This window comes from Cydia pomonella, chromosome 16 (genome assembly GCF_033807575.1).
Source record: "Cydia pomonella isolate Wapato2018A chromosome 16, ilCydPomo1, whole genome shotgun sequence".
NCBI classification, from domain to species: domain Eukaryota; kingdom Metazoa; phylum Arthropoda; class Insecta; order Lepidoptera; family Tortricidae; genus Cydia; species Cydia pomonella.
The window spans coordinates 4,217,562-4,245,219 of record NC_084718.1 but is presented as its reverse complement, the minus strand read 5'-3'; the positions used below and the strand labels follow the sequence as shown (position 1 = coordinate 4,245,219).

The following is a 27,658-nucleotide window of genomic DNA, read 5'->3' as shown; positions in this document are numbered from 1 at the left end:
TTGCGATAGAGATAGAAAATGGCGAACTAACGTACGAAATTCTTCGTGTTTCGGCGTCTTTGAGGACCATGGGCAACTTTGTATGTAGCCTGGTCCAAAAACCGACAGAAATAAGAGTTCGAAGGTATTTCTATGAAATTCTATGTATTTAATTTCATTTTATGAGCACCAAGGGGAATTCCATTGCAGAACTAAGATATTTATATTTTAGTCAAAATGTTACCACCCTTATTAACTGGGCAATAGAGTCCAAGTAAAATAATTTCTGCAGTGTAGATGTTCACGCACCGCTGCCAGCGCGGCGCTCGCAGCGGTGGACTCTATTGCCTGGGTAATAAGGGTGCTGACATTTTGACTAAAAAACAAATATCTCAGTTCTGCAATGGAATTCCGCTATGTGCCCATTGAACGAATGAAGTACATAGAAATACTTATCTAATGACCTAATTCCCAACTCTGTTTGTTTTTGGATCATTTTGATGCATAGTCCTTTATCTTCTTCTCAACCAAATTATGAGAAGTTTGGCTATTTTGTGCTAAATGTCCGCCAAATAAAAAATACTGGGAGTTTATTTAGCCACCTGCAATAATTTACGGGCTCATATATTTACCCCGTAAATTATTGCAGGCAACTAAATAAACACCCTGTATAAATATATTTTATTTCTAAATTTGCGCATAAATAAATTGACTTATGAGTTGGACATATCGGGGAATTATATCATCAACTTTATATTTGAAAACTAAAATTAATATTTAACTAACCTCTTCGTTTCAGATTCGACGTGCTGTGTTGCATACAAGGCAGCAAGGTGGACACGCCAGACGCATACGACGGCCTGCTCTACAACCTGTTCAAACATGTCTACGTACCCTTCCTCATGAAGCGAGAAGTCCGAGCCTCCGTCATGATCATATTCTTCGCGTGGCTCTGCTCGTCTGTAGCTGTAAGTATATAAAACAATTTTAATATATATCATTTCCATCGTAAATTCTTCCCGCCATTTTATCCGCTTAAGGGATGATTTCCAGGATAAAAACTATCCTATGTCCTTTCCGGGAGTCATACCAAATTACAGGTGTTACAGGGTGCTTTTGTTATCTCTGGCCAAACTTTGAGGGGCGAATATACTGAATATGTTTGACGACCGTTTTGGCATAGTGGGTAGTGACCCTGCCTACGTAGCTGATGGTCCCGGGTTCAAATCCTGGTAAGGGCATTTATTCGTGTGATGAGCATGGATATTTGTTCCTGAGTCATGGGTGTTTTCTATGTATTTAAGTATTTATAAATATTTATATATTATATATATCGTTGTCTAAGTACCCTCAACACAAGCCTTATTGAGCTTACTGTGGATCTTAGTCAATTTGTGTAATAATGTCCTATAATATTTATTATTTATTTATGTAGGTCATACTGAACAACTTCTACTATGGGGCCAACCCAGAAATCACGAAAAAATCAGCTGAAGAAAACATTGACTTTGATTCACCGAAATGTGTGACACGGCAGAATTTATTTTTCGTGATTCCGGGTTTGGCTCCATAGTAAAAGTTGTTCTATATATTCACCCCTCAGAGTTTGGTCAGTGATAACAAAAGCACCCTGTATAATATACAGGGTGGAATTTCTTAATGTCTGTGAGCGCGAAAACTGTCTAAGAAGACCTTCAAAAGTCAAATACATGTAATGTTTAGTTCACTAGCATGACTGTATATAGCATAAAATAAGTAGAACATATCCCTCATAATCATCTTGTCTTCCCCAGGTCGCACCCCACATAGAAATCGGTCTCGACCAAGAACTCTCGATGCCCCACGACAGTTTCCAAACGAAATACTTCCAACACCTTAACAAATATCTCAACATCGGCCCACCAGTATATTTCGTGGTTACGGAAGGAACCAACGGCATAGATTATTCGGACAAGGACATACAGAATATGATATGCGGCACTAGATTCTGTAACGATGACAGCGTTTCTATGCAGATATATTCAGGTTAGTATGAAGTACTTCCAACGCTTTATACAAGATGCCCGTGAGCATTGCGAGAGATTTTAACGGTGCATTCCTGATGGCATATCATTTGATATTTACCAGTCGCTTTTCGGTGAAGGAAAACATCGTGAGGAAACCGGACTAATCCCAACAAGGCCTAGTTTACCCTCTGGGTTGGAAGGGCAGATGGCAGTCGCTTTCGTAAAAATTAGTGCCTACGCCAAATCTTGGGATTAGTAGTCAAGCGGACCCCAGGCTCCCATGAGCCGTGGCAAAATGCCGGGACAACGCGAGGAAGAAGAGAGATTCCTGATGGCAACAGAAGCAAAAAATGTTATATGACTTTTTGTGAAATTCGACAAAAAACCTTTTTTTTTTCCTTTTTTTGAACATCCTGTACATAGAAAGTAATTTTTAATGATAAGACATAACCTAAAATGAACTAAAAAGTTTTTTTTTTATTTGGGGGTAGCCTCTCGAATACATTTTTTTAATTTTTCGATGTCAACCAATAGGTATGTCCTGCCTGTTGTTTACCTCTTCTTTATGTGTTGTATTATTTGTACTGTTTCTGTATTGAGGTGTGCAATAAAGTGTATTTGTATTTGTATTTGTATTTGTATGTCCAGACTAGACCTCAAAGTGGGAAAACCGCAGTCAAAAATGTGTTTTGTACCGGCTTATGGCGAAAGAATGATTTCGAAAAACATTTAATTATCTCTGAAGCTAGGCCTAATCCAGAAAATTTTATGTGACATTTTAGTTTCTAAATATTACCAGGAATGCTTATTTAAAATGTCTCGCAATGCTCACGGGCACCTTGTATAGATCGTGTCATTCACGAAGACGCGAGACTTGACTCGTAATGTCATGTTATTAAAGGTTAGATTTGACAAATCTGCGCGTCATCGTGGATGAAACGAACAGTCACGGAGAAAACCAACAGAACAACAAGGGAAACCTTTTATCCAATATTACAATTGACTTTAAACATGTTACCGTGACCCCAATTCTGGTCCTGATATTTTTATGAATTCTGGGTAGTTTTTAGGGTTTGGTACACCAAAGAGTAAAACGGGTCCCTATTATAATATTTTTCATATAGGTTGGGTTCGGTGACAGCTGTCATCTCAATACAATTTCTAACCATAAAATCACAAATTGTACTGAGATGGCAGCTATGTCACTAAACCCAAGCTATGTGAAAAATATTATACTAAGACTCAGCTGTCCGTCCGTCTGTCACCAGGATGTATCTCATGAATCGTGATAGTTAGACACTTGAAATTTTCACAGATAATGTATAAATCGGTTGCCGCTATAACAACAAATACTAAAATGCTCCCATACAAGACATGATTTTTTTTTACCGTTTTTATAAATTCCCTTCGTGTGCGAGTCCGACTCGCACTTTGCCGGTTTTTTTGTCTCAGAGCAGAAACTCGGAGAAAACTAAATTAATTTGACCACGTTTCTCATTTTCGCGTGCAACTCAAGTGGCTCCCAATCCGTTATCGTCGTAATGTTCATATTCTTTGTCTTCTTTATAGTATACTCTTTAATCCCACCACTCCCCGTTACCTAAAAGAACGCTTTAGTTATTTAAATTCCACTAGATCCGCACAAAATTTGCTTCTTTCTGTCCCTCCTTCCTCCACAAAATTTTATAATTGCTCATTCACTTTTCGGGCTGTTCGGTTATGGAACTCTCTCCCTGTCGAAATAAGACGCGCTCAATCCCTTGCTGTTTTCAAATCCCATCTTAAAGACTATTATCTGTCCCTTCCTTAGTGTTTCTGTCCCCGTTACTGGTTATCACTTTTGGCAAGAATTATATAGTATTGTATATATGTATATATGTAGGTATATAATTATGTAAGTAGTGTGTATGTATATGTATTGTCTTACTGTTGTAGACTTAAATTTTAAGGGTATTTTAGTTTGCTATTTAGTTTTTTTGCACCTCCTAATTAGTTAATTTAAGTTTCAGTTCTCCACTACCTAAAGGTTGTCTGGAAGAGATCGCTCTGTAGCGATAAGGCCGCCTGTTGTTTACCTCTATCTTCATGTTTTCTATGTGTTTCCATGTACATTATTTTCAGAGGTTGTGCAATAAAGAGGATTTGTATTGTATTGTATTAATTTGTAACAAGCAGCAACGTCTGCAAACGATTAATAGCTTAATATCTCAGAAGTGTAACGTTCTTACGGTAGATGTCGCTAGTCCTTAGACCCATATAGTGGGAAAATTTGCCGCCTATGGATGAGGTCTTGGTGGCTCAGGTGGCAGAGCGCTGGAGTATCGATCCAGTTGCCGTGAGTTCAAGTCGCACCCAAGGCAGTAATTTTTCCACTTTTATGAAAACTTTTGTACAGTGTAAAGCTTGGCTGTTAGGTATTCTTAATCCACGCCGCCAGACCTTTGACGTGGGTTAATATTTCTGTTGTAAACAACTAGGATCTTAACGTTCATCTCTGACGACCGGTCTGGCCTAGTGGGTAGTGACCCTGCCTATGAAGCCGATGGTCCCGGGTTCAAAGCCTGGTAAGGGCATTTATTCGTGTGATGAGCATGGATATTTGTTCCTGAGTCATGGGTGTTTTCTATGTATTTAAGTATTTATAAATATTTATATATTATATATATCGTTGTCTAAGTACCCTCAACACAAGCCTTATTGAGCTTACTGTGGGACTTAGTCAATTTGTGTAATAATGTCCTATAATATTTATTTATTTATCTCTTGTACGACTGTTAATGTTAACTCTTAAGGTGGTTCGACTAGGTTACCCAAAGCTTAAACCTCTCTAGATGGCGCCACAATTGCAAATTTTGAGTTTAAATTTTTTTGTGGAGTAGTCTTGGTATTTCTATACTGTAAATTATGTTTAGCGCACTCTTTAAATAAATATTGAACTATTACAACAAACATTGAACACTTCATTATACAAAAACTACCCCTTAATGTCGACAGAATGTTTCTTGACTCTATTTCTAAGTATCACTCACACATTCAAACAGTCTTACTGGGATCCTTGTAGTAGACAATTTGGCACAGCGTGAGTAGGCTTCAATAGCGTTGCGGTATGTACGTGGAAATACATGCAAGAGGATGTGGGTTCGAGACTCATTAATTTTTTTTTATTATCAGTATTATCAAGTACCTATTATTAATAAATTATTTTATGAGAAATATGAGCGTTTTCCATAAAAATATTAAAAATCTGACTCTCACACATCATGATATTTTTGGGTTCTTCCAACTCAGAATCACTAGCATAATCAATCCTCGTGCAAAAAAAACCCGAAAATTTGTATTGAAATTTTAGTTTTACATTGAAATTTCTTTCACACTAAAATGTGACGTAATGGTATGGATATTTTAGGATATCTTTTTTTAATGCTAGGGTGGAGAAGATTGTGTTGTTGATGAAGAAAGTCCAAATTTGTAAGTCAGATTTTCCGGTATTTTTTTCAAAAAAAAACGCTGTTTTGTTCAAAAATTAAAGCAATCCCTTACTGCCCAGCCTTTAAAAAAGTAGGTACTATTTTACAGTAGAATTAAAACATTTTTTTACGATACATTTAATTAAATTACAGTGAATTACAGAATTGCATGGCCTTCTATTTATAACCATTATAAAAAGAAATGAGATATTTACCATGTTTGTTTATATATTATTATTGATTTCCCGATATTTTGACACAACTAGAAGTTTCACACAATGCCTAGAGATAGAAAATTATTGATTTATTTTATTTATTGTCAATTTCATTCAACGGATCACATCATATCCAATTTATGTGTTTATGTATTGCATTGTTTTCTACCTAGTTGGTTATTAAATTCTGTTACTGCAATAAGCTTTCTCTACATAAAATATACCAACGAAAGTTTAATAAAGTATATATTAAAATGAAGTACACAAAATCAGGAATTACATATGACAATATCATTCAAAATCGCCTCCTCTGGCTTTGACACAGGCCCTAAAACGACGAGGCCAGTCATCAATAGCGGCACGCACGATTGTCATGTCTAATTCCGTCACTGTCTTAACTATGGCCCGCTTGAGGGAGTTAAGATTTGTGTGGGGTTTAGCACAGGCTTTCTCCTCAATAACCTGCTATATGGCATAATCCAGGGGGTTAAGGTCCGGGCTGGAGGACGGCCAGTCTTCGTGGGCAATAAAGTCAATTTTGTTCCTTCGAAACCAGGCTTGAGTTGTTTTTGCCTTATGTGCAGGAGCTGAGTCCTGTTCAAAGATCCATGGCTGGTTTTGAAATAGGGTGTGGCTTAAGGGCTTCACTATTGGTTCGAGAACGGTTTCCAGTTTCCGGTTTTCACACCTTTTTCACAGAAATGAATCTGTGTTAGCCCTGAGTATGACACACCCAAAATCATGTTTGGCGGGTGCCCACATTTGTGCAACGCAATAGGGTTGTTTCCATCTACAAATCTTAGGGCATAATTGTATCCCAATTCTTTTGGATTATAAGAACATGTTAAACTACTTTTAGGGGACCTGTAATGACCATATTTTTGTAAATATTGAATTTAAAATATCTTTCGGCACCCGTCACGTGACCAAACTCGAAACGTCATTGAAGATTCTGATGACGTCACAACTCTCGGATTAACACTGTTGACAGGCGATTAACAACAAATGACAAATATCAGTTGACAGTTCGTATCTTCTATGTGTGTATGTAGTTATGTGTCAAACCATAAACTGTGACGTCACACAATTTTCAAAGAGCGTTTTGGGCGCGAAAGCATCTGTCAAAATATATTTTGGTAATTTAACACATTTAAAGCCGTTTTTAGTATAAAAGCTGAATTTTAAGGCAACTTTTAGTTAATATAGAAAGTAGTACAAGCGTTTCAAAAAATTGGAATACGATTCTATTTTAGGCCCCAATTCATTATAGATAAGACGAGATAAGCGTTATGTGTGGTATATAATTATATATAGCTCACAAATCCACCACATTATGTCATTTTTTATATTTTCGGTAGCATTTGTTTTAACGGAAATAAAGAGGTTGCAAATCGAGTATCAGAACTTCAGAACAGATATCATTTGATATTTACCAGTCACTTTTCGGTGAAGGAAAACATCGTGAGGAAACTGGACTAATCCCAACAAGGCTTAGTTTTACCCTCTGGGTTGGAAGGTCAGATGGCAGTGGCTTTCGTAAAAACTAGTACCTACGCCAAATCTTGGGATTAGTTGTCAAAGCGGACCCCAAGCTCCATTGAGCCGTGGCAATATGCTGGGACAACGCTAGGAAGAAAGAAAGAAATCGAGTAACAGAACTTAGTAACCAACTAGGTATAATAGTTATGATGTAAATGTCCATATCATGTTGGAGTCATATATGTATTAGCCAACTATTAATTATTCAAGATCAATACCCTTAGGTATTCGCCTAAGTACAATCTCGGGCAAAATTGAGTTTTATAAAAGTGAACTAGTTTCTAGGTCATATTTTCTATGAATTGGTCGCTTTTCGGTGAGGAAAACATCGTGAGGAAACCGGACTAATCCTAACAAGGCCTAGTTTACCCTCTGGGTTGGAAGGTCAGATGGCAGTCGCTTTCGTAAAAACTAGTGCCTACGCCAAATCTTGGGATTAGTTGTCAAGCGGACCCCAGGCTCCCATGAGCCGTGGCAAAATGCCGGGACAACGCGAGGAAGAAGATTTTCTATGAATTGGTCATTTTTGTAGACTCCAATTACAGTTACACTTTTCCTGGTTTTTCGCGGACCAGAATATCGATGATTTTTGTAACTTGATTTAGACGTTGCTATCATTTTCAATCCAAAAACACATAAAATCACAATTCAGAACATGCGGCAGCGTTGTTTTCTATCAAGTACCTCAAGCACCAGGGCGGCTACCGGGAAAATCGAAATTCGTCAATTTCGGGCATTTTTCTCTGTCACTCTAATTACGTCTTAGTGAGAGTAAAAGAGAAAGATCCCCGCAATTTGCGAATTTCGGTTTTCGCGGTAGGCCCCCAGGCCCTGTCAAGTTTCAGCAGTGTTGCCAGGTGAGCGGAAGAGAATTATCGTACTTGAGTGTCAGAATTATTGTACCGTTGAAAAAAATATCGTACGCCAATCAAAAAGGCAGCCCCTAAAAATGTCTAGCAAAATAAGCTTAAATTTCCAATTTATAATAAAAAAAAGACAATTTTCGTCTAAATTGCGCAAAAAATCTGTTTATGTTTGTGTATTTTTGGGATAGACTCAAACGGTATACAGGAAATTGTGACCATTTTAACTTACACCAAGGAGCCGAACACCCAAAAGATACTAATTTTAGCCTATTTCTGAGAGAAAGTGTCATATTTTGCTTCAAATTACTAGACTTTTAAGGTGGCATCATCCAAGGGCTGAAATTATAGTACTTTAGTGTACGATAATGCTCTTTGGAACATTACGTCATACTGGGGCCCAAATAACCCAAATTATCGTACATGTACGACAATTATTGTACGCCTGGTCACACTGAGTGTCAGTGTCGACAGAGTCAGCTAAAAACGCGTCAAACATCGCAACGTCGCGCCGATGGCCGTCCGAAGCATGGAGTGGCAACGCCGCAATGTATTTGTACACGACATTTGTCACACACACATGAGTAAAATTTATAAAAATATAACGTTGATTATTGCATGATTTCTGTATGAAACAAAGTTTTTCTATTAATTTAGCGCAAATGAATATTCGAAAGTAGATAGATGCGGAACTATTTATGTAATAATATTGTGTAATTAATTAATAAATAGCGATTGTTTTTTGTATGAAAATCGAACCACCTTAACCAATAACCATTTAAGTTCATAGTTGTTTACCATAATATGTAGTAGTATAGTCCTCCTCATCGATTTCGATGACGGCGACGATGGGCCCTAATGTGGTCGAACTAGGGTTGACTTACCATAATAATACGTCAGTGGCTAAGAATTAACACATTCACTGCCAGGAACCCACCAGGTGGGCGCTCGTAAACTTTACTCGGATGCCGGACAACCCGCTGCGGGAGTTCACTGTATACACAGCTATAGACCAAAGAACCCACTTGGTGAGCGCACATCTTCACAGGCATATCACAGGGTTGACACCGGCAGAGATTTATTTACTTATTACCTATAATATTATTTATAGACAATATATACATGCATCAATTAATTTTTAATATCTTAAATTACAATATGCATGAACCGATAATCCGCGTCAAATTATAATTGATTTTTTATTGGTTTGGTTTATATGTAATTTATGATTACTTACATTAATAATTCCTTTGTAAATGCATCACGTTGTGAAGGGCGTGAGTAGATCCGTACTAACAAAATAAAAGTACTAGGATGTTTGACTATGAAAGCACAGCCCTGGCGCACGCAGGGGCGCCCGCCTGGTGGGCGCTCGGCGTACAGTACTGGTTTAATCATAATGTGAGTTTGCCAACCCGCACAGCGGGCGCTTATATATATTGCCCGGATCCTGGGGTAGCGTGCCGTTTTTCGTCTGGCAGTGAATGTGTTAAAAGCGAACGACAGAAATTGGTCATAAATATAGTAGTCTGTACGGAAAGAGAAGAGTCGTAGAACGTATGGGATCCCTTACATTCCGCGACCCTTCTCTTTCCGCACAGACTACTTGCGACATTGAATCAAGTTAGGACTTCACGAGTTGTTTTTTTTTTACAGCGTACCGCACACAGAACGAGACGTACATCGGTCAGCCGGCCAACTCCTGGCTCGACGACATGTTCGACTGGTCGGACGGCGACAAGTGCTGCTTCCAGTACAAGAACGGCAGCTTCTGTCCTCACGACGTCGCCATAAGTGAGTTATACTCGCCTAATAATTATATAGTTTATATTACTACAATTGTATCGGGCTTCGTGTCTAAAATCGACTTTATTCTGTTTGTGTTACGGTAGTAAATTAGTACATTACGATCCAAGTGCGAAAAATAGGAAATTCGAAACGAGTGGCGATAAATTAAAATACGACCGAAGGGAGTGTTTTAAATCGACACGAGTTGCGAATTACCTATTCGCACATGTATCGTACAACGTTTTACAGTACATATGGCCCGTTTAATGTTCGGCACAGTAACGTAATATGCTAATTTTCGCACTAGTGCGGTAAAGTAGCACCATATGTACTGTAAAAAATGTTTAATAACCACTTATTTACACAATTATCCTCGTAAGGCGCACAGTCCTACCTATAGTACATTAAGCTGCAGAGTTAAGTGACCCCCCTGGATAAGAATTTGTTTGCAAAGTACGTAAGTAAAGTACTTATAGAATTAAATTGGAACAGAGTTGTATTTGTTTTGTTTCATTCAATTTTAAAACAAAACGAAATGAACTATTCAAGATGCGCGGGGAAACGGAAAAAAATTAACCACGTATTCCTGGAAGAATTTTATTTGTGTTTTTTTTTTTTACTGTTTGTATGGTTTTATACATAATTAATACAAAATTGGTAAATTTTTTTTCGTAAAAACTAGTCTATTCAAGGTGTTCCATGTCATTTTGATATATGTCAATAAGGCAGTCTAGACTAGGTCCTATGGGAAGTAGAGGCAAGGAACAAAATCTCCATAGGCAGAACTGTTGCAAAAGTGTCCAGCTGTCAGCTATAAATAGTTTCAAATCTCTCCAGAGTAGCGCTATAGTAGCTAAGAACCTAGGCGTTATTGACGGAGTGAGGTGCGCTGTCTATGATTAGATTTTTTTCTCAAATATTCTAGGTATTGTAGCGACACCTATTTATAGTTTTTTGTTGGACACTTTTGGAGATTTTGTTCCTTGCCTCTACCTTCCATACTAGGTCCCATAGTGGCGACATCGCCGTCAAAAAGACGTTATGCACTAAAAAAAAAACGATTTTTTAAAATTGGTATTAACTCTTAAACTAGGCGAATTAAAAAAAGTTCATATGACATTTTTGTCTCTTAACACTTAAAAATCTTTCAGTTTCCTCGCAGCCACCGTGTATTTCCTACATTATAAGTTCAAACGTCACTAGTAAATATTGGACTTTATCTTATATGACCAGTCATATGTTAAGGCCCTGGCCTTAACACATTCACTGCCGGGAACCCACCTGGTGGGCGCTCGTGTACTTCGTTCAGATGCCGGACAAAAAACGGCGCACTACCCCAGAAACCGGTGGTCTATAGCTGCGTACAAAACAACCCGCCCAGCGGGTTGTCCGGCATCTGAACAAAGTTCACGAGCGCCCACCAGGTGGGTTCCCGGTTTCTGGGGTAGTGCGCCGTTTTTTGTCTGGCAGTGAATGTGTTAATAGAATAAATCTAACGTGAATATAATATTTAATTCCAGAGACAGGCAATTGCGAGGCCTGCAACATGTCGCTCGTGCCGCCCGAGCAACGTCCCAGCCCGTCCGACTTCGACCGCTACGTGTCGTACTTCCTCCGCGACAACCCGGACAGCGACTGCCCTAAAGGCGGCCACGCTGCCTACGGCCAAGCTGTCAATTACAAGACAAGATACATAAACAAGACGGAATCCAGCGAAGTCGGAGCCACATACTACCAAACCTACCACACAGTCCTAAAAACAAGCTCCGACTACTACTCTGCCTTAAAAGCGGCGAGAAACGTAGCCGCCAACTTGACTTACACTATTAATTCTAAACTAAAAGAACAAGGGAAGAACACGACGGTGAATGTGTTCCCGTATTCTGTGTTCTACGTGTTCTACGAGCAGTATTTGACGATGTGGCCGGATACGTTGAAGAGCATGGGCATTAGTGTGCTGTCTATATTTATTGTGACGTTCATTTTGATGGGATTCGATCTCTTCTCGGCTTTGGTGAGTTTTACTTATTTTAGTTACAATTGGTTTTGTCTTGTTATCGTCGCTGCTCTAAATTGAAATGATACCCTGAAAACTATAGATAACTAAGATTATATTTAGATAAATTTGTACCCCCTTATTCATAAACGTGTACTAAAGTTACGATGCCGCTGATCATCGTTTCTCCCTTTCCGATGTATTTGTCTGATGGAAAGGGACAAACGATTATCAGCGGCATCGTAACTTTAGTACACGTTTATGAATAAGGGGGGTATTCTATACCACTGATTCAGGTAATGACTTACATAGTCATCTGGCCATTAAATTTTGTTTTAATCCTTTCTCTATAAATACGAGCAAATCAATATAATTTTATTTATGATATTTTTTTAGTCCTTAAATTAGACTGGATACATTGATAGCGCCACCGTACTGTATAATTCAAAGTCCATTGAAAATATAACGTTTATTTATAGTCGTCATCAAGTACGGACTGTGCAACGTAATAATAATCGTTTAGAATAGTACATTACGATACAAGTGCGAAAAATAGGAAATTCGAAACGAGTGGCGATAAATTAAAACACGACCGAAGGGAGTGTTTTAAATCGACACGAGTTGCGAATTACCTATTCGCACATGTATCGTACAACGTTTTACAGTACATATGGCCCTTTAAATATTCGACACAGTAACATAATATGCTACTTCTCGCACTAGTGCTATAAAGTAGCCCCATATGTACTGTAATAGTATTTTATACAATCGTTATATAATAGAGAGCTTTTCAGTCAAGTACCGTGTTTAGGTAACTAAGCTTGCTGAGTTGCCTAAGTAAGATACGAGATTGAAAAGCTTGATCATCACTAATGTACCAATATAATACTTTTACGAGTCATCTAAAATGATACTTTGTTTTACTATAAAACCTAAATAATTAATGAAAATTGGTAAGTATCTCAGTAGACAAAAACGTAGTACAAAAATTTAGTCCCACCCCGCGTCCGTTTAGTCTTCTCTATGGGAGCGCGCCGGCATGTGATTGGTATTTTTTTTTTATAGTTGACTACAGCGTATCGAAATGCATATTTTAGTTGAGTTGGGAGCCCATGAAAAGTACTGGAATATATAGTTTGCTATATGAAATCTCAATTCAACTATTACAGTCGACAAGTAGAAAAATGCATATATTAATGTTGTTTTTTTTTTTCAGGTGGTAGTAATCACGATCACTATGATCGTAGTAAATATAGGAGGACTTATGTACTGGTGGGGTATTAGTTTGAATGCAGTTTCACTAGTCAATTTGGTAAGTCACATTTTTTGTTCTGACTATTAGCTATATTTTTTAACTTGTCGTTTTTAGGGTTCCGTAGCCAAATGGCAAAAAACGGAATCCTTATAGATTCGTCATGTCCGTCTGTCTGTCCGATTATGTCACAGCCACTTTTTATTTGGTCTGAATTACCACGAAATTGTACTCAAATTTATTATTAGTCTAATATCATTTCAGAATTAGGATTTAAAAAAAAATACCGGCGGATCTTATTTTATGTAAAGGGGAACTGATCACTAGTTCGCCGGACGATATCGGCCTTTCAGTTATTCGCAAAAGCGGACAATCGCGAATGACTGACAGGCCGATATCGTCTGGCGAACTGGTAATTAGTGGGCCTTTAACACTTCGTTTCCAATTCATTGTTTAATACAATAGGTTAAAATTCATTCGCACTGATCAGTACTTAGGCATACGACGGGTTAAGAAAAAACCCATGGTGCTTACACAGTGGCGTGGCAAGACCAACATTTTATGTGGGCAAGGTACATCTAGCGAGGCCCTCTGGTGGTACAAGAAATAATGAATATTTTTACGTTGTATGCAACGTATACTTATTTGAGGCGCGAGGCCCCTCGGGCCGCGAGGCCGACGTCGCCCGCGCTTAACGCCGCCTATGTGCGTACACCAAATAGTAGATGATGAATGACGTCTTTTTAATATTCTGTCTCTTTATAGTATTTTATGCAACAGTTGTATAAGAAGGGTCAAAAAAGGCGAGTGGTGTGACTTACATTGTAAAGGAATACGCCACGAGCATTTTTTGACCTACTTGTACAACGTTGCATACAATAATTTTCCTACGTGGCAACAAAAATAATACTTTAAACTAGTGTTTAAACTAGTGTAGAATCATGTAATTACCTATATGATTCTACACAAACACACACAAACCAAAAGTATACAGCTAAGATACGCGGGAGGCGAGCACACCTTCTCGCAACTCATGAGACCCTGGTACTTGTTCTTTGGTCAATTAAATTTTTGGACTGTTTTTTCTTGATTTTGGCCCCAGTAGCCTATGGAGACTAACAAGCGACGCTAAGCGGTCGTCGTAGTCTATGGGTATTGTTATATTACGGGTGTCACATGCATGTTTCTGACTTATGAAGCAATTGTTTCTACTATGCAATCAAATGAATATTTTGTAAGTTGGCAGCAATGCACTTTGTTTGAAACTGTATTAAATTTGATTTTGTTAGGTTGGTAGCCAATAGTCACAGTATCGTTATAGCGATTTTAAAGCACAAGTGCTGTTATGAAGAATAGACAATATAGACTTTTCTTCAAACCTTTTATGTAGTAAGTAAGTAAGTAAGTAAATATTCTTTATTGCACCAACAATTATACATTTTACATACATGTAAAACTACAAATGAATTTTAAAGGAAAATAGAACCAGGTAACAACAGGCGGTCTTATCGCTAAAAAGCGATCTCTTCCAGACAACCTTTAGGTAGCAGAAAATTTAGAACTCATACAAAAGTCAACAGGTAGTGCAAGGAGCTAAATATGGAGACTATTAAACACAAACACATATAAAAAAAAACAAAACAATACCTAATATACTAATAAATACACAATATAATATAATACAATATATATATATTTATACTTACACATATACAATATATAAAATGGCAACTTAAGGTAGAGATAAAAAGTATAGTTTCAGCTGATTTTTGAAAATGGGGAGAGATATAGCTAATCTTAATTCTACTGGCAAAGCATTCCATAACCGAACAGCCCGGAAGGTAAAAGAGCTATTATAAAATTTTGAAGTAGATAAGGGAGGAGCAAGAATATGAGTCTGAGAACATCTGATAGAAGAGAGATACTTGAAACGCTCTTTGAGATAAGGTGGTGTAGCAGGGTTAAAGAGAATGCCATAAAGGAGGTTCTTATATTCGTGTTCATGAATGTATAAATGACAGATAACAGTAGAGGAGTAGGATTAGTACATTACAATAGAGGACGGGAAACGAAGGGTTGCAGGCCAAGTAGATATAGACGGCCGAGCGTAGCGAGGCCGAATAGGAATACGCGACCGGCAACCCCGTTTCTCGCCAAGATTTGTATAGTGGTTTTCTCAAACTTGCAATGAAATAACAATAGAAAAATAGGATGATGATGATGATGATTGTTTCATGTACTAATGTGATAGGTTATGCAGTGCGTCGAGTTTTAAAGGGGAACGAAAATTTGATTATTTTTGCGCTACGACGTACGGTTTAGGAGATACAGCCCTATAAAGATTTCTGCATGATTGAAAAATAAACTTTATAGGGCTGTATCTCCGACCGAACGAAATGGCAGAATTTTGCTTATGGGTTTTTTAAGGTTGGATGCCAAGACGTGCCATAATTTGACGTTTAAAAACAAAAGAAGGTTGCCTTACAGGCCTAGGTGTGTAAGACTGTATGAAATTCCTTTACATATCATGTTCACTCATCGCACCTGATACGTGGTATTTCCGGACCTAATTTGAAGTAAGTCGTGTCAACATTTCATTACAATTTTGAGAAAAAGTCTTTTTCAAGTTACTGGATAGTTCTTCTTCTTCTTCTTACTGGATAGTTATTTTCATGGTAATATAGTTTAAAAACGGACTTACAAGAAGAGATTACTATTACGTGTATTCTATGTTTTATATACACTCAGTATGCGTATAACTTCATTCTGCCCAATAATTGTTTAAAGCGTTTCACACATCTTATTTACTACAGAATCTTAAACTCTAACCCCCTTATTCATAAACGTGTACTAAAGTTACGATGCCGCTGATCATCGTTTGTCCCTTTCCATCATACGAATACGTCGGAAAGGGACAAACGATTACTAGCGGCATGTCAACTTTAGTACACGTTTATGAATAAGGGGGTAAATGGTTAAATCGTAAATGTAAAAGTGTAACCGCGTTTAGTATGAGTGTAACTGCACTAACTAGCATCCTAGTTAGGATGTCAGAAAGTTAGGTTTGTAAAGCGTTTAAGGAATCTCCTCAATGCTGTCTATTATGGATACTCCGTTTCGATTTCGGTATTTCTTACATTATAATGTTCTTTATTGAGAACAATGGGCAAGACAAGGTAGCACTTAAAATAATTTTTAAGAAAAAAAACCGACTTCAATGAGGGAGACCGGTGAAAGAAAGATTATTGTTGATTTTGGATTTCATACAATGAAATTAAAAAGACTAGTAAAATACCTGTAATAGGGTATTCGACTATATTTAAAATAAATTATTTCACACCATGCATGAAATAATATTAAAAATGGCTATAAGTTTGCTTAAAATACTTGCGAAGTACCCTCAATTCCTCATGGAATTAATCATCAAAACTCAAGCTTGACAAAAATATACCTTGAAAATCTAACTACTCCACAAACATGCGAAGAGAACAAATTGCCAAACGTGAACTATGTGGCGTTGAAGAGTTCCATTCTGTTCATCATCAGCAGTTCCGCTTCATCAAATGTCACTTCTACAAATGTAAATGTTTGATTTGATGATGAAAATACTAAGATCACTATATATATATATATATGCCTTCAACATTTGAGGAGTTCCCTCGATGCCTCATTAACCCCATCGTCAGAACTCAAACTTGACAAAAAATTGTCTTAAAAATCTAATTTGCCTCACAAACACAGCAAAGAAGACAAATCGCCAAACGTGAACTATGCGACGTTGAAGAGTTCCATTCTGATCATCATCAGCAGTTCCACTTCATCAAATGTCACTTTTTGAATGTAAATGCTTGATTTGTTGATGAAAATACAAAAATCACTATGTATGCTCTTCACATTTGGATGGATCCCATCATCAGAACTAAGTTTTGGCAAAATCGGGATCGAAAAAAAAATATTTTTCAACAAACATTAAAACAAAAAAAAAACATACACACCGAATTGATAACCTCCTCCTTTTGAAATCTTGAAGTCGGTTAATAAGTCATAATGAATGTCTGTAGGTGATGGCGGTGGGCATCGCGGTGGAGTTCTGCTCGCACCTGGTGCACAGCTTCAGCGTGTCGGCCGGCGCCTCGCGGGTCGCGCGCGCCGGCGCCGCGCTCACGCGCATGGGCTCCTCCGTGCTCAGCGGCATCACGCTCACCAAGTTCGGCGGCATCATCGTGCTCGCCACCGCCAACAGCCAGATCTTCCAGGTCAGCTATCTCCACCGCTCTATCCACGTGTAGAGCGCTGGTAGCCTAGCAGTAGGAGCATGCGACTTTCGATCCGGAGGTTGTGGGTTCAAACCCTGGCTTATGTACCTACAATATGTAATTTGATATTTAGCAGTCGCTTTTCGGTGAAGGAAAATATCGTGAGGAAAACGGACTAATCCCAGTAAGGCCTACTTTCCCCTCTGGGTTGAAAGGTCAGATGCCAGTCGTTGCCAAGCGGACTCCAGGCTTCCATGAGCTGTGGCAAAAAACCGGAGCAACGCGAGGAAGATGATGATTTAATTCGGGTTTAAACCATTAAGTCTGTATTTTTTGTCGTACTCTGGTTTTAAATTGTATCTCCTTAAGAGATGAATTCCGGGATGAAAAGTATCCTGTGTTTTTTCAGTTTATAAATTGTGTGCCAAATTTCAATAAAAATCCGGATAGCCGCGTAGTTGATTATAAAGTAACATCAAAGTAGCAGATACTGTGTAACCCCATAGTAGAATACCGTATTTTCGAATCTAATGTACGGAAGCGAAATATACATATGAAAACTACTTCCAGCTTACAGAAGAAGTTCAAAATTATAGAACAAAAGTTGTTTAAAATACTTATTATTTGTTTTAAAACTTACCTCCGACGTTTTGAGGACGACATTGTCCCCTTAGCCTCGGAAAAGACTGCCTAAAGTTGACACCAACATTTTCAAAACACTTTTGCGGGTAGCACTTGGTCTTGTTTCTCAACTTGAGCGTTTTGCACTCTAGGGATGTCACCCGGTCGACACACAACACTTTTTCGAATTTTCAACCGTCGATTTTCATTTCCGTTTACAAAATAATGTGGAAAAATAGTGAAAGTTTAAAAATCAGTATGTCCTTTCCTCAGGTGTTCTACTTCCGTATGTACCTGGGCATCGTGCTGTTCGGCGCGGCGCACGGACTCATATTCCTGCCCGTCATGCTCAGCTATATAGGTGAGTACACGTTAGTCATTGTTCGGGCAAAATGTTGTCTCTTTCTTTTCCATCATATTTTTGAAACCTGAACCCCTAGTGTACATTTTTTCGATAGACGTGACGCGTTTGCGTTAAGTCTTATTTTGTATGGGATTCAGAAACAGCGCGCCAAGCGGGACGTTTTGGAAACTCAAAATCCCAAACGCGTACGTTACTTCACGCTTTCGAATAAATTTACACTAGGGGTACTGTTCTAAAACGGACATTGTTACGTACTAGAGAAAGCGGTCCGAAAGAGAGCATCAAACCTAAGAAATGTCTTACATACGTTAATATACAAGGTATAACAAGAATAGTGGGGATCCCTTAAGGGCCTATTGGGTATCGTGTTTCGATTAGAAATCTGAAGAAAACATTTTTTACGCGAAAAAATGTTAGCCTTTGTATGGCGGGTTGACCGAGTTGGGCGACCTACCCTATAGAAAAAAAAATTCGCGTCAATTTTTTTTTTCACTTTTGTTTCTAATACCGAATATTAAACGGACCCCCACTGTTTTTGTTGCATCCTGTATAGACATATTGACTTATAATCTTATTAATTACGTCCTTAATCCGTCATAAAATCGACATGTACTTATGTATTTTGACTTCTCTTTCGATCACACTTTTTTAAGGTCGGTTTATATCTACAGACATTGAGCGTGCCAGACACGTGCCTTGGCAGACAAAATAATATTCTTTTTATACAGTGTCTATTAACGGATCACCGCAACGCACACATCGTCTATCGTTACACCGCATAGACGCCGACAGACACAATTTCTAGAAGAATATTTTGTCTGGCACGGCACGTGTCTGACACGCTCAATGTCTGTAGATATAAACCGACCTTTAGTCAGTGCACTGTCCATTTTAGGTTTACGTTTGTGAACTCGACCAACTATGTCTATATTACAATAACATTTTAGTATCCTTTTATTGTTTAAATGCTTCCGAAATATTTTATGACGTTTTTAACAAGTTTGTTGTGTTGTGTTTAGTTTTCGATGCTCCTTAAATATGATGTTTTTTTTGATATTGTGGAGTAGTATAAAATCGAAATTAGTTTTAAATGTCAATTCCCATTTTTTACATTTTAAATCAGGCCTACACAACCGGATTGGCTTCACTCATTTTCACTGTTTTTATTTTATTTTATTAAGTTACTTTATCTTGAAGGGTCGCCTTGCATGCGTTCATGCTGATTTTGCACATTTTTTCTTGCTTGTATATTGGACCTTGTTCTCTGAGTCGTGAGTGATATTTTATAGGCTGACAATAAACTGGTGAACTTCTAAATATGAATAACTTTCCTAACGGATTCAATTTAATTTTCAAATATTTTTAAAAATAATTAATTAAATCGAAGGATCCCTTCGATACCATGGAAGGCGTCCGACACAAACTTCAGAAAACGTCGAGGTAAATGTATGTTTTATAGGATTCTGTTATTTAAACAAACTTAGTAGAAATATAGTTTTTTACACATTTTAGAAGTAGTATTGCCGAAAATAGTTTGAATTAGAAGTTTACATGTTTATGTCAGTCTCGATTTTTTCGACTTTTGACGTTTTGTTTTAATCATGCGCATTTTTCGTGTAACTCATTTATAGTGTACTAACACATTATAAAGGTAAAGTATAGAATTTATTTAAATGTCGTTAATATTTGTTATTTATTGTTTGTGATATGATATTAGATTTAGGTTTAATTGAGAATAATTTTGTTAATTCTAGTATAGCATTAGATACGATAGAGTAGGTAATAAAATCATAAATACGCTACGAAGAGTCCCAGAGAAAGCCAGAAGTCTAGGCGACTTTGACGTGTCTTTTTTTGAAAAACTCTTTGGAAAATATAAGTCACGGCAAATATGTAACAATTATAAATCATATACGATCATTTACATTCTATTGCTTTCATAAGTAATAGTAACTGATTTTTTAAAAGCGTTTTCAATAAAAAGACATGTTAAGATTGTTTACCTTTTTTCTAATGCTATAAAAGTGAACTATATGTGATTCCAAACTTTTTTTAAAAGTAAAATTTTTTCGTAACACTTATCTTCATAAGTCCCGAGTTTCGAACAAAATCGAATCGAATTTTGAACTATGTATAATGAAATAAAAGGTTCCAAATCCAAAACTGTAAAAATGACTCTGGGTTTTAGGAGGTTAAATTATTTCTTTATCTTTATTTTGACCTTGCGGCGTATTAGCTATCTACATAGTTGTGGTGCAAGATCGTGGGTTCAATCCCCGCGCGTTTGACAACTGTCAAATATTAATAGCTGCTACTGGAGTACCTGACTACCACTGTCGCCCAAACTGCAATAAAACAGTCCGTTTTCGTGTAATTTACACTTTCATTAAGCGTGACGTATAAAAACTGGATATACTTCAGTATCTTAGAACTTTCACTTGAAAAAGTCAGGCAGGTTGAACCGGCTGTAATTTCCAGGGTCCCCCGTCAACAAGCAGAAGCTAGCCAACCAGATGCAGCGCGGCAAGGAGGCGGTCGCCGAGACGTCGCTCACGAGAGTAAGTGGGGCAGGACCCACCGCTAGACTCTATAACTTTGACACGCTTCTGGCGTAGGCGCCGCCCGGCTCTGAGCGGCAAAAAGAAAAATTATTGTGCTCGAGGTCCGTTTACGTGAACATTTTTAAGCATTTAAATGGCCATGTACAGTCGGCGTCAAATACTTAGTAACAACCAAAGTAGCCAAATAGTTCGGTACACCATATATTTAGTATGGTGTACCGAACTATTTGGCCACGTTGATTGCTACGGAGTATTTGACGCTGACTGTACAACAATGAAAACCACATTTGTATTCAATAGTGCACGTTTTGGTTCGAAAAGTGCGTAGAATTTAGTTTTTCTATTATAGTAAATGTAAAAAGCCAAAAAGTTTACAATCTAGAATAAGAGTGACAGAATTTACGCAAAATTGAACCCTATTAATTTTTAATGAAGCTTAAATTCATTGTGAGATATATATTCCCTCTGCCTTATAAAGGCTAAATAAAACTTAGCAAAAATCTGTTAAATTTTGTTCCTTTCTAACAAACACGAATGTCAAAATGACAGACAGGGACAAACAATTATTAACGGCTTATAAAACCTGACAGACGTTTATGAATAATTCAATTGAAGTTTATGTTGGCGGCCATTTTGTTTAGGACACGCGTCCTTCAAAATGGTGTGCTGAATTTCTAGATTTATAAAAATTCTAAGTTAATCTTTTGTTCTGTAAACGGACTTGATCGTAATTCATAATTTTTTTTTCTTTTTGCTACGGTACAAGTGTGGTGGTACTGAAATAACTAAGTATTTTGGATAGAAAATAATTGTACTCTTAGAAGCGAAAGATGGAATGCTAGCTGTAAGCTGGCTTATTTATGTTGATATTAGAAGCTAAAATTTAGAGTGATTTATAAAGATAATTGAACAGTATTGTCCGTGCAATATAACGTAACATTGAAAAGTAAATTAACGTAGTTATTTCCAACTAACGCATCGTATTAATCTCGCTTCCGCCATACTTGTTGTTAATTCAGTGCCCGGTAACGCTTTTTATAGACCAACCAACAGAATAGGGTCAATGCCTTTGAAACGGTGGATTCTACCATCCAATCACTGATCCTAATGTAAAAAGAAAATAAAGTATTTCATACGTGAAATATTTTATTTCCTACTAGGTATATCGCCTGATGGGAACGTGGTTTTCTTCCCATTAACATTATATTCTAAAGCATTTATGTATAAAGTAGTATTCACAATTAAACTCGGAATTTAGTTCCTAAAATTGTGAATTCTCCTTGCGGGTACGGTTTCTAACCAAAGATTGGTTCATGGGACTCCTTTTTTTCTATGTATAAAAAACACGAATATTTTTTTACTGTAATGCATGTACCGATCGTTTTAGATGTGTATAGATGACGATCATTCCTATATGTTTTTCGAATTTAAGTTGTACTGGATGTTGCGTGCGTGCTTGACACTGCCTTGATTTTTATTTTGCACTTTTGCGGTACTTAAACGTTTTTGATGGTACTTAAGATTGTGTGGATCTAGGGCAGTGGGCAACAGAATAATTATGTAGACGATAAATATTTATATATAATTTAATAGAGGTGGTCGGTCACTCGTCGCGTGCAAAGGACATACAGCCTTGACCACGTATAAACTTGTTCCTTTATTTATTTTATAAAAAGTAATACCGACCTACATATTTAATTGGCAATAATAAAAAATGAAAATATTTTATTCATTGTAAATCCATGTTTTATGCTAAGTTTCCTTTGTTTTTTGTAGTATTTTTTTTTTGTGAAATATCGCTTAAAAAATTCGTAATTTTTTGTCATATAAAACAAAATCAAAATTATAAAATAGTCAATTAGGAATTGTCGCCAAGGCTGTATGTAGATAGGAGCATGTAGGTGATCCCATGATAATTATTATATGTTAGGCTTCAAGCTTATTAGATTTTTTAATAAATATATTTCAATTATTATAATAATTATGTAGTGTTTGAGACATGATTCTCGCTGGCAAACGAGATTAATTTATTTTGCTTTATGTTAATAGTGTCGTGCACTGTCTTTCGATATTCATTATGAATATCTGCAGTTAGATTAGTAATATTTATTCACAATACAAATATTTATCAAGCAGCCATTTTGATTAGCATTCGTGCATTTACAAAATGGCGCTGGAACATGTTACGCAAAAAGTATACACTAAAAATGCTGTAGTTATTTAGGTGCTTCTGTATACGAAAGTATTGGTAAATGCTAGGAAGTCCTAACTGCCAATGAAAGCGAGAAATTGACGAATAATTTAATTAATTAGAATCTTTTTGCCATGAATTTTTACTAAATTGTAGGTTCCTTAATTTGAGTAACATCGCTAGTTTTGGAGTTAGGTTTCCCACTAACTAGTGATTATTTCCAAGCTATAAGGGATTATATCAATAGATGTGGCCATCGGTGTAGCCAAGTTTAGAATTGTTCAACTACCTAAGTCACAAAAGGTTAGAACTGGACCAATTTTTGTAGTCCAATATCTTTAAGTCATTCTACCATAACACTTAAGCGTCCGTCCTTTTCTAACTTGACAGATACTGTCGAGTGCAAAAGAGATAGGCGCGCGATAAATGCTAATGTGCTAGGACCGGTTTAATCATCGTTTTTATATCTAAGCGGACATGTTCTAAAATTTCAAATTGCAAAATGACCGTTGGGAATAATCGATTTGAAACCAAAAACATATTTCTATTTAATTTTAATACGCGATTAAGTTTATTTGTATATATTTTTTATCCAAAAAATACCTATTAGGTCTGTTACTTGCGTTAGGACATGTTCGCTCGGATGACCGTTGACATCATTTTCATAATAATAGGTTTTAATTTAATTTATTGTCAGTTTCTCTGCACGTTTAAATTTATAATTAAGCTTTATCGCTGTGCACATTGTATTAATTTATATTTTAATTATTTTCCTAAGTAACTAACAACGGGTTCATGAGAGTAGAACTAACTTAAAGCCTCTATTTCTCTTACATGACAATTGTCATTTGACACTGACACGTTACACGTTAGGGTTAACATGTAAAAGGTACTTAAAAAACCCAAATATTTTTATGAATAAAATCCACTAATATTTAGTAGAGGTAACTTTTGAAAATACGCTCCACTCCAACACCTTAGTAATTTTATAGTTGCAATGCACACAAACAGAAAATAAGTCTGTATGTACGTTATGTTTGTAAGATTACTTTATATGTGTGCATAGATGGTTTGGAGAGGAGCGCGCAGTTGAAACAGTTTATCTCTATACTTCGTTTTTTAACATTTGAAAGAACTTAGCATAAGTAAGCTTGTGGTTCCAAATCGGGCACTTTTTGCGGTAAAATTTTGAAGTAAATTATAAGTTATTATTAACAATTACAGAGACTGATAAAAACTGCACGCTTACTTCTGTGTAGTTCTTTCTAATGCTAAAAACACGAAGTATAGTATGAATCGTCGGTGTCAAGAGATATTTGTCGTGTCGGTAAAATAGGCGGCAAGCTTCAGGTGGTCGGGCTCCGTTACATAAGTTTATTTAAAGTGGAGCATCTCTTTGCAGGTTCGTCTCTAACCTCATGGAAATAATGAACAAATTCTTAATTATTAGTCATCACTTTTCAATGTATTATATCCACAACTTTGAGTTTATATGAGATTGTTTTGATTTATTCTAGTTGGCGCCCTCTAAGTTCCTATTTAAATATTTAGGGAATACAGCAAATGTTGCTGTTTTAGAGAATTTGATCCAACACTGGAATCTCCTACTTAAAATTAGTACTTAATTTAGAGGGATTTTTTCCGCAATATCCAAAGGTAATGGTAATGTTAGTGATGTACCGACCCACATATTGTGATAGCAATAAATTATGTTTTTCTAATTATTTTGTTTTGTTTCATTTTTTATTTTAGCACCTTGCATGTGACATCAGTGTTACTATGGCGGAGCCAAAATCTGTCCAATGGGTTAGTAATACAACCAAGAGATTGGCTTACACAATGAGCAAGCGAGAGTTTCTGTAAAATTTACTGCCTGATCGGACATGATTTTGACTTTCCTATACCGGTTGCATGGGATTGCCACATCAAAAATGCGAAAACCATGTCACTCATATATAATAAGTTTGGAGAACAAGGTCCAAAATATAAGTATAATATTAATGAAAGATTTTTTCTTGAAGGAACCTCTTATTTCGAGCCCGGGGCCAAGCAACGTAAGATCGTTATAAAATATGTAAAGCAAGATCACAGTAGATCGCATACACGGAAAGACCACGAAGTACAAAATGGGCTGATTTTAATTTTGGTTGTCGAATTCTTTTTCGTTTAATTTGGATAAAATTTGGCTGCTTTCAAGAGCTCATTCTGGGCGGGATAAATGCGCAACTTATCGAATTTAATCAATTTGCAAGATATAAGTGATCCGTGAACAAAGTTTTGTACGGAACACTAGAAATGGTGTATTCCCCATCTGTGCCTGCACCACGTGACCACCGCCATACAAGAGGCGGGCACAGATGGATGGAAGAATTTTCTAGAATTTTCATACGGCTTATATTCTACAGAATAGAGAACTCTTACATATCCACCAAATATTATCGAATTCTAACGAAAAGAATCTGCATAAAATGAAAATCGGGCCAAACTGCACAAATGGGCAAAACTCAAAATGTGCACTTTGTTACAATGCAATATGTATCGTTTTTGCAAATGAAGTATGATTGCACTTATTTCAAATTTGTCATAAAGTGCACAGAGAATAAGCTAGAAATTTGGAATAATCGAAAATTAAAGATTCTTTTTCATATCTTGAAGTGTAGCTTGCTTATAGTAAAGCTATTCTTTACCTTTAAAATAACGAGTAAAATGCTTGATGCTCATAAAATATAGTATCATTTTTCTAGCGTAGTAAAAGAAAAAAAAAATCTTTTAAAATTCCATTCATGATTTTTGTATGAAATGTATTCATATTTCATGTTGAAGTTACTTAGATTCTGGGCAAATCATTGAGGTTAGTTAAACATTAACGTACTGGGTATGAAAAGGTAAATGTAAAGACTTATTTTAGCTATTTTTTGTTTATGTCGATTCAATTACCTACGATAATTGCTTCTTATAAGCTAAATTAGTGTTGGTATGAATGAACTCGAATTTATGAGTACATTTCAAGATCTACTCTACTTTTTACGAGACTGCACTTAAAAATCTCGTGATTTGTGTTCAATTTGTTAAATATAATTAATGCTTACATTATTGAGATAAATATATTATTTTAAACTTTACCTATTGGTAATAAATCGGTAATCGTTTTAAGTACTAGTTTTACGGACGGTGGACTCAGATGAAACAGGATTAAACGCGACAGATGAGGGAGAAATAGTACATTATTTTCGAGGCTCGGAAGATAGCTATTGGCTGGATGTGGATTCGTTTTAAACGTGTTTAAACAGACGACCTTGGGAGTCCGTTTAATTGAATTCGAAGCCATGAAGTAGTTTCTAGTAGTTTTTCTCAAAAATAGTGCAAGAAATATAAATATAATACCAATATTTTACAGAAGCAACATACTTGCATATATATTTTTACAGAAAAAAAGTAAAAACAATTTAAAAGGAAAAGATTTGCTTTGCCGGCTTTTTGAAAAAAAAAAAAATTGAAGTGTATTTTTCTGCCAAAAATACGCCAACCTATTTGAGAGAGCTGATTTGCGGCACCCAACATTTAAGTACGGATCATCTGTTTGGCTGTTTAATGGACCTATGTCTTCATTTGATATGGCCATTTCAACTTTTTAATTAAATAATGAAATTTGTATGCAACATTGCAGTTCTGAAATCGAGACTGCAATTTTTCTAACTTTTCAGGTAATTGTTGATTAATAAACAACGCACTTCGCGACCTATTTTTTTACCGGCAAAGTCGGCTTTGCCGTCCATTTTTCAGAAAAGGGTCTTTGTAGCTAAAATAGTCTTTGCAAATACCTTGGGTTTGAACTGATTTTGATGACCTTGACGATCATCTTAGTAATTGACGCGCATCTCACACGCGACTTTCAATTCATTTCGCATGCCCCAATCAGTGTAAGCGATCTTCAAGGTCACGACCTTAAAATAAGATAAAAACCGTAATAAGTTGTTGAATTTGAATGGGGCTCCTGATCTCGTTTACTTTATATTGCCTCTACATCCCTACATACGTGACCGCGGCCGGCAAAACGTCCCGTCGCTTGCGATAAGGACGCCTTGACAGGTTATTCGTACACACAAGCAAATATCGTCCTTGTGGCAAGCGACAAAGTGGGATGTTTTGCCGGCCGCAGTTACATTTGTTCTATCAATCATAGCTGGTTGCCTACTTTGCTACTGTTTATACTCATCAGTAAACTGCCTACAGATCATTCACAAGTGGTAATCAAAATTAGATACCTAAACCTAAATTAACAGTTATTTAAACACATATTTGGTCGCAAGTAGAAAATGTATGAACACGCAATAAAAACGAATCGATGTGTAAACAGGCCCCAATGTGAAGGCCAGCCACACATTCGTTTGCCTCACTTACCATTATTGGCCTTATTTTACCGTTATAATAAATATAAGTACCTAAGTAATGTTTATTGGTAATTTCTTACACTAAACGACTAAGCCACACAATAAGCTCAATAAGGCTTGTGTTACGTGTACTGAGACACTGATATAATCATACAAAATTCATTATAAA

At 36.7% G+C, this 27,658-nt stretch overlaps 1 protein-coding gene across 1 annotated transcript in view; it reads left to right on the top strand.

Annotated features, from left to right (window-relative positions):
- LOC133526255 (NPC intracellular cholesterol transporter 1) overlaps positions 1–24,822 on the top strand; it is a 104,384-nt gene extending 79,562 nt beyond the window's left edge. Inside the window, exons 16-24 of the mRNA XM_061862797.1 lie at positions 779–947; positions 1,773–2,004; positions 9,726–9,863; positions 11,378–11,871; positions 13,070–13,165; positions 17,167–17,361; positions 18,256–18,343; positions 20,825–20,904; positions 24,501–24,822. Coding sequence (XP_061718781.1) covers positions 779–947; positions 1,773–2,004; positions 9,726–9,863; positions 11,378–11,871; positions 13,070–13,165; positions 17,167–17,361; positions 18,256–18,343; positions 20,825–20,904; positions 24,501–24,512 — 1,504 coding nt within the window. The 3' untranslated portion in view covers positions 24,513–24,822. The remainder of the gene's footprint in view (positions 1–778; positions 948–1,772; positions 2,005–9,725; positions 9,864–11,377; positions 11,872–13,069; positions 13,166–17,166; positions 17,362–18,255; positions 18,344–20,824; positions 20,905–24,500) is intronic.
- Positions 24,823–27,658: the final 2,836 nt, after the last annotated feature.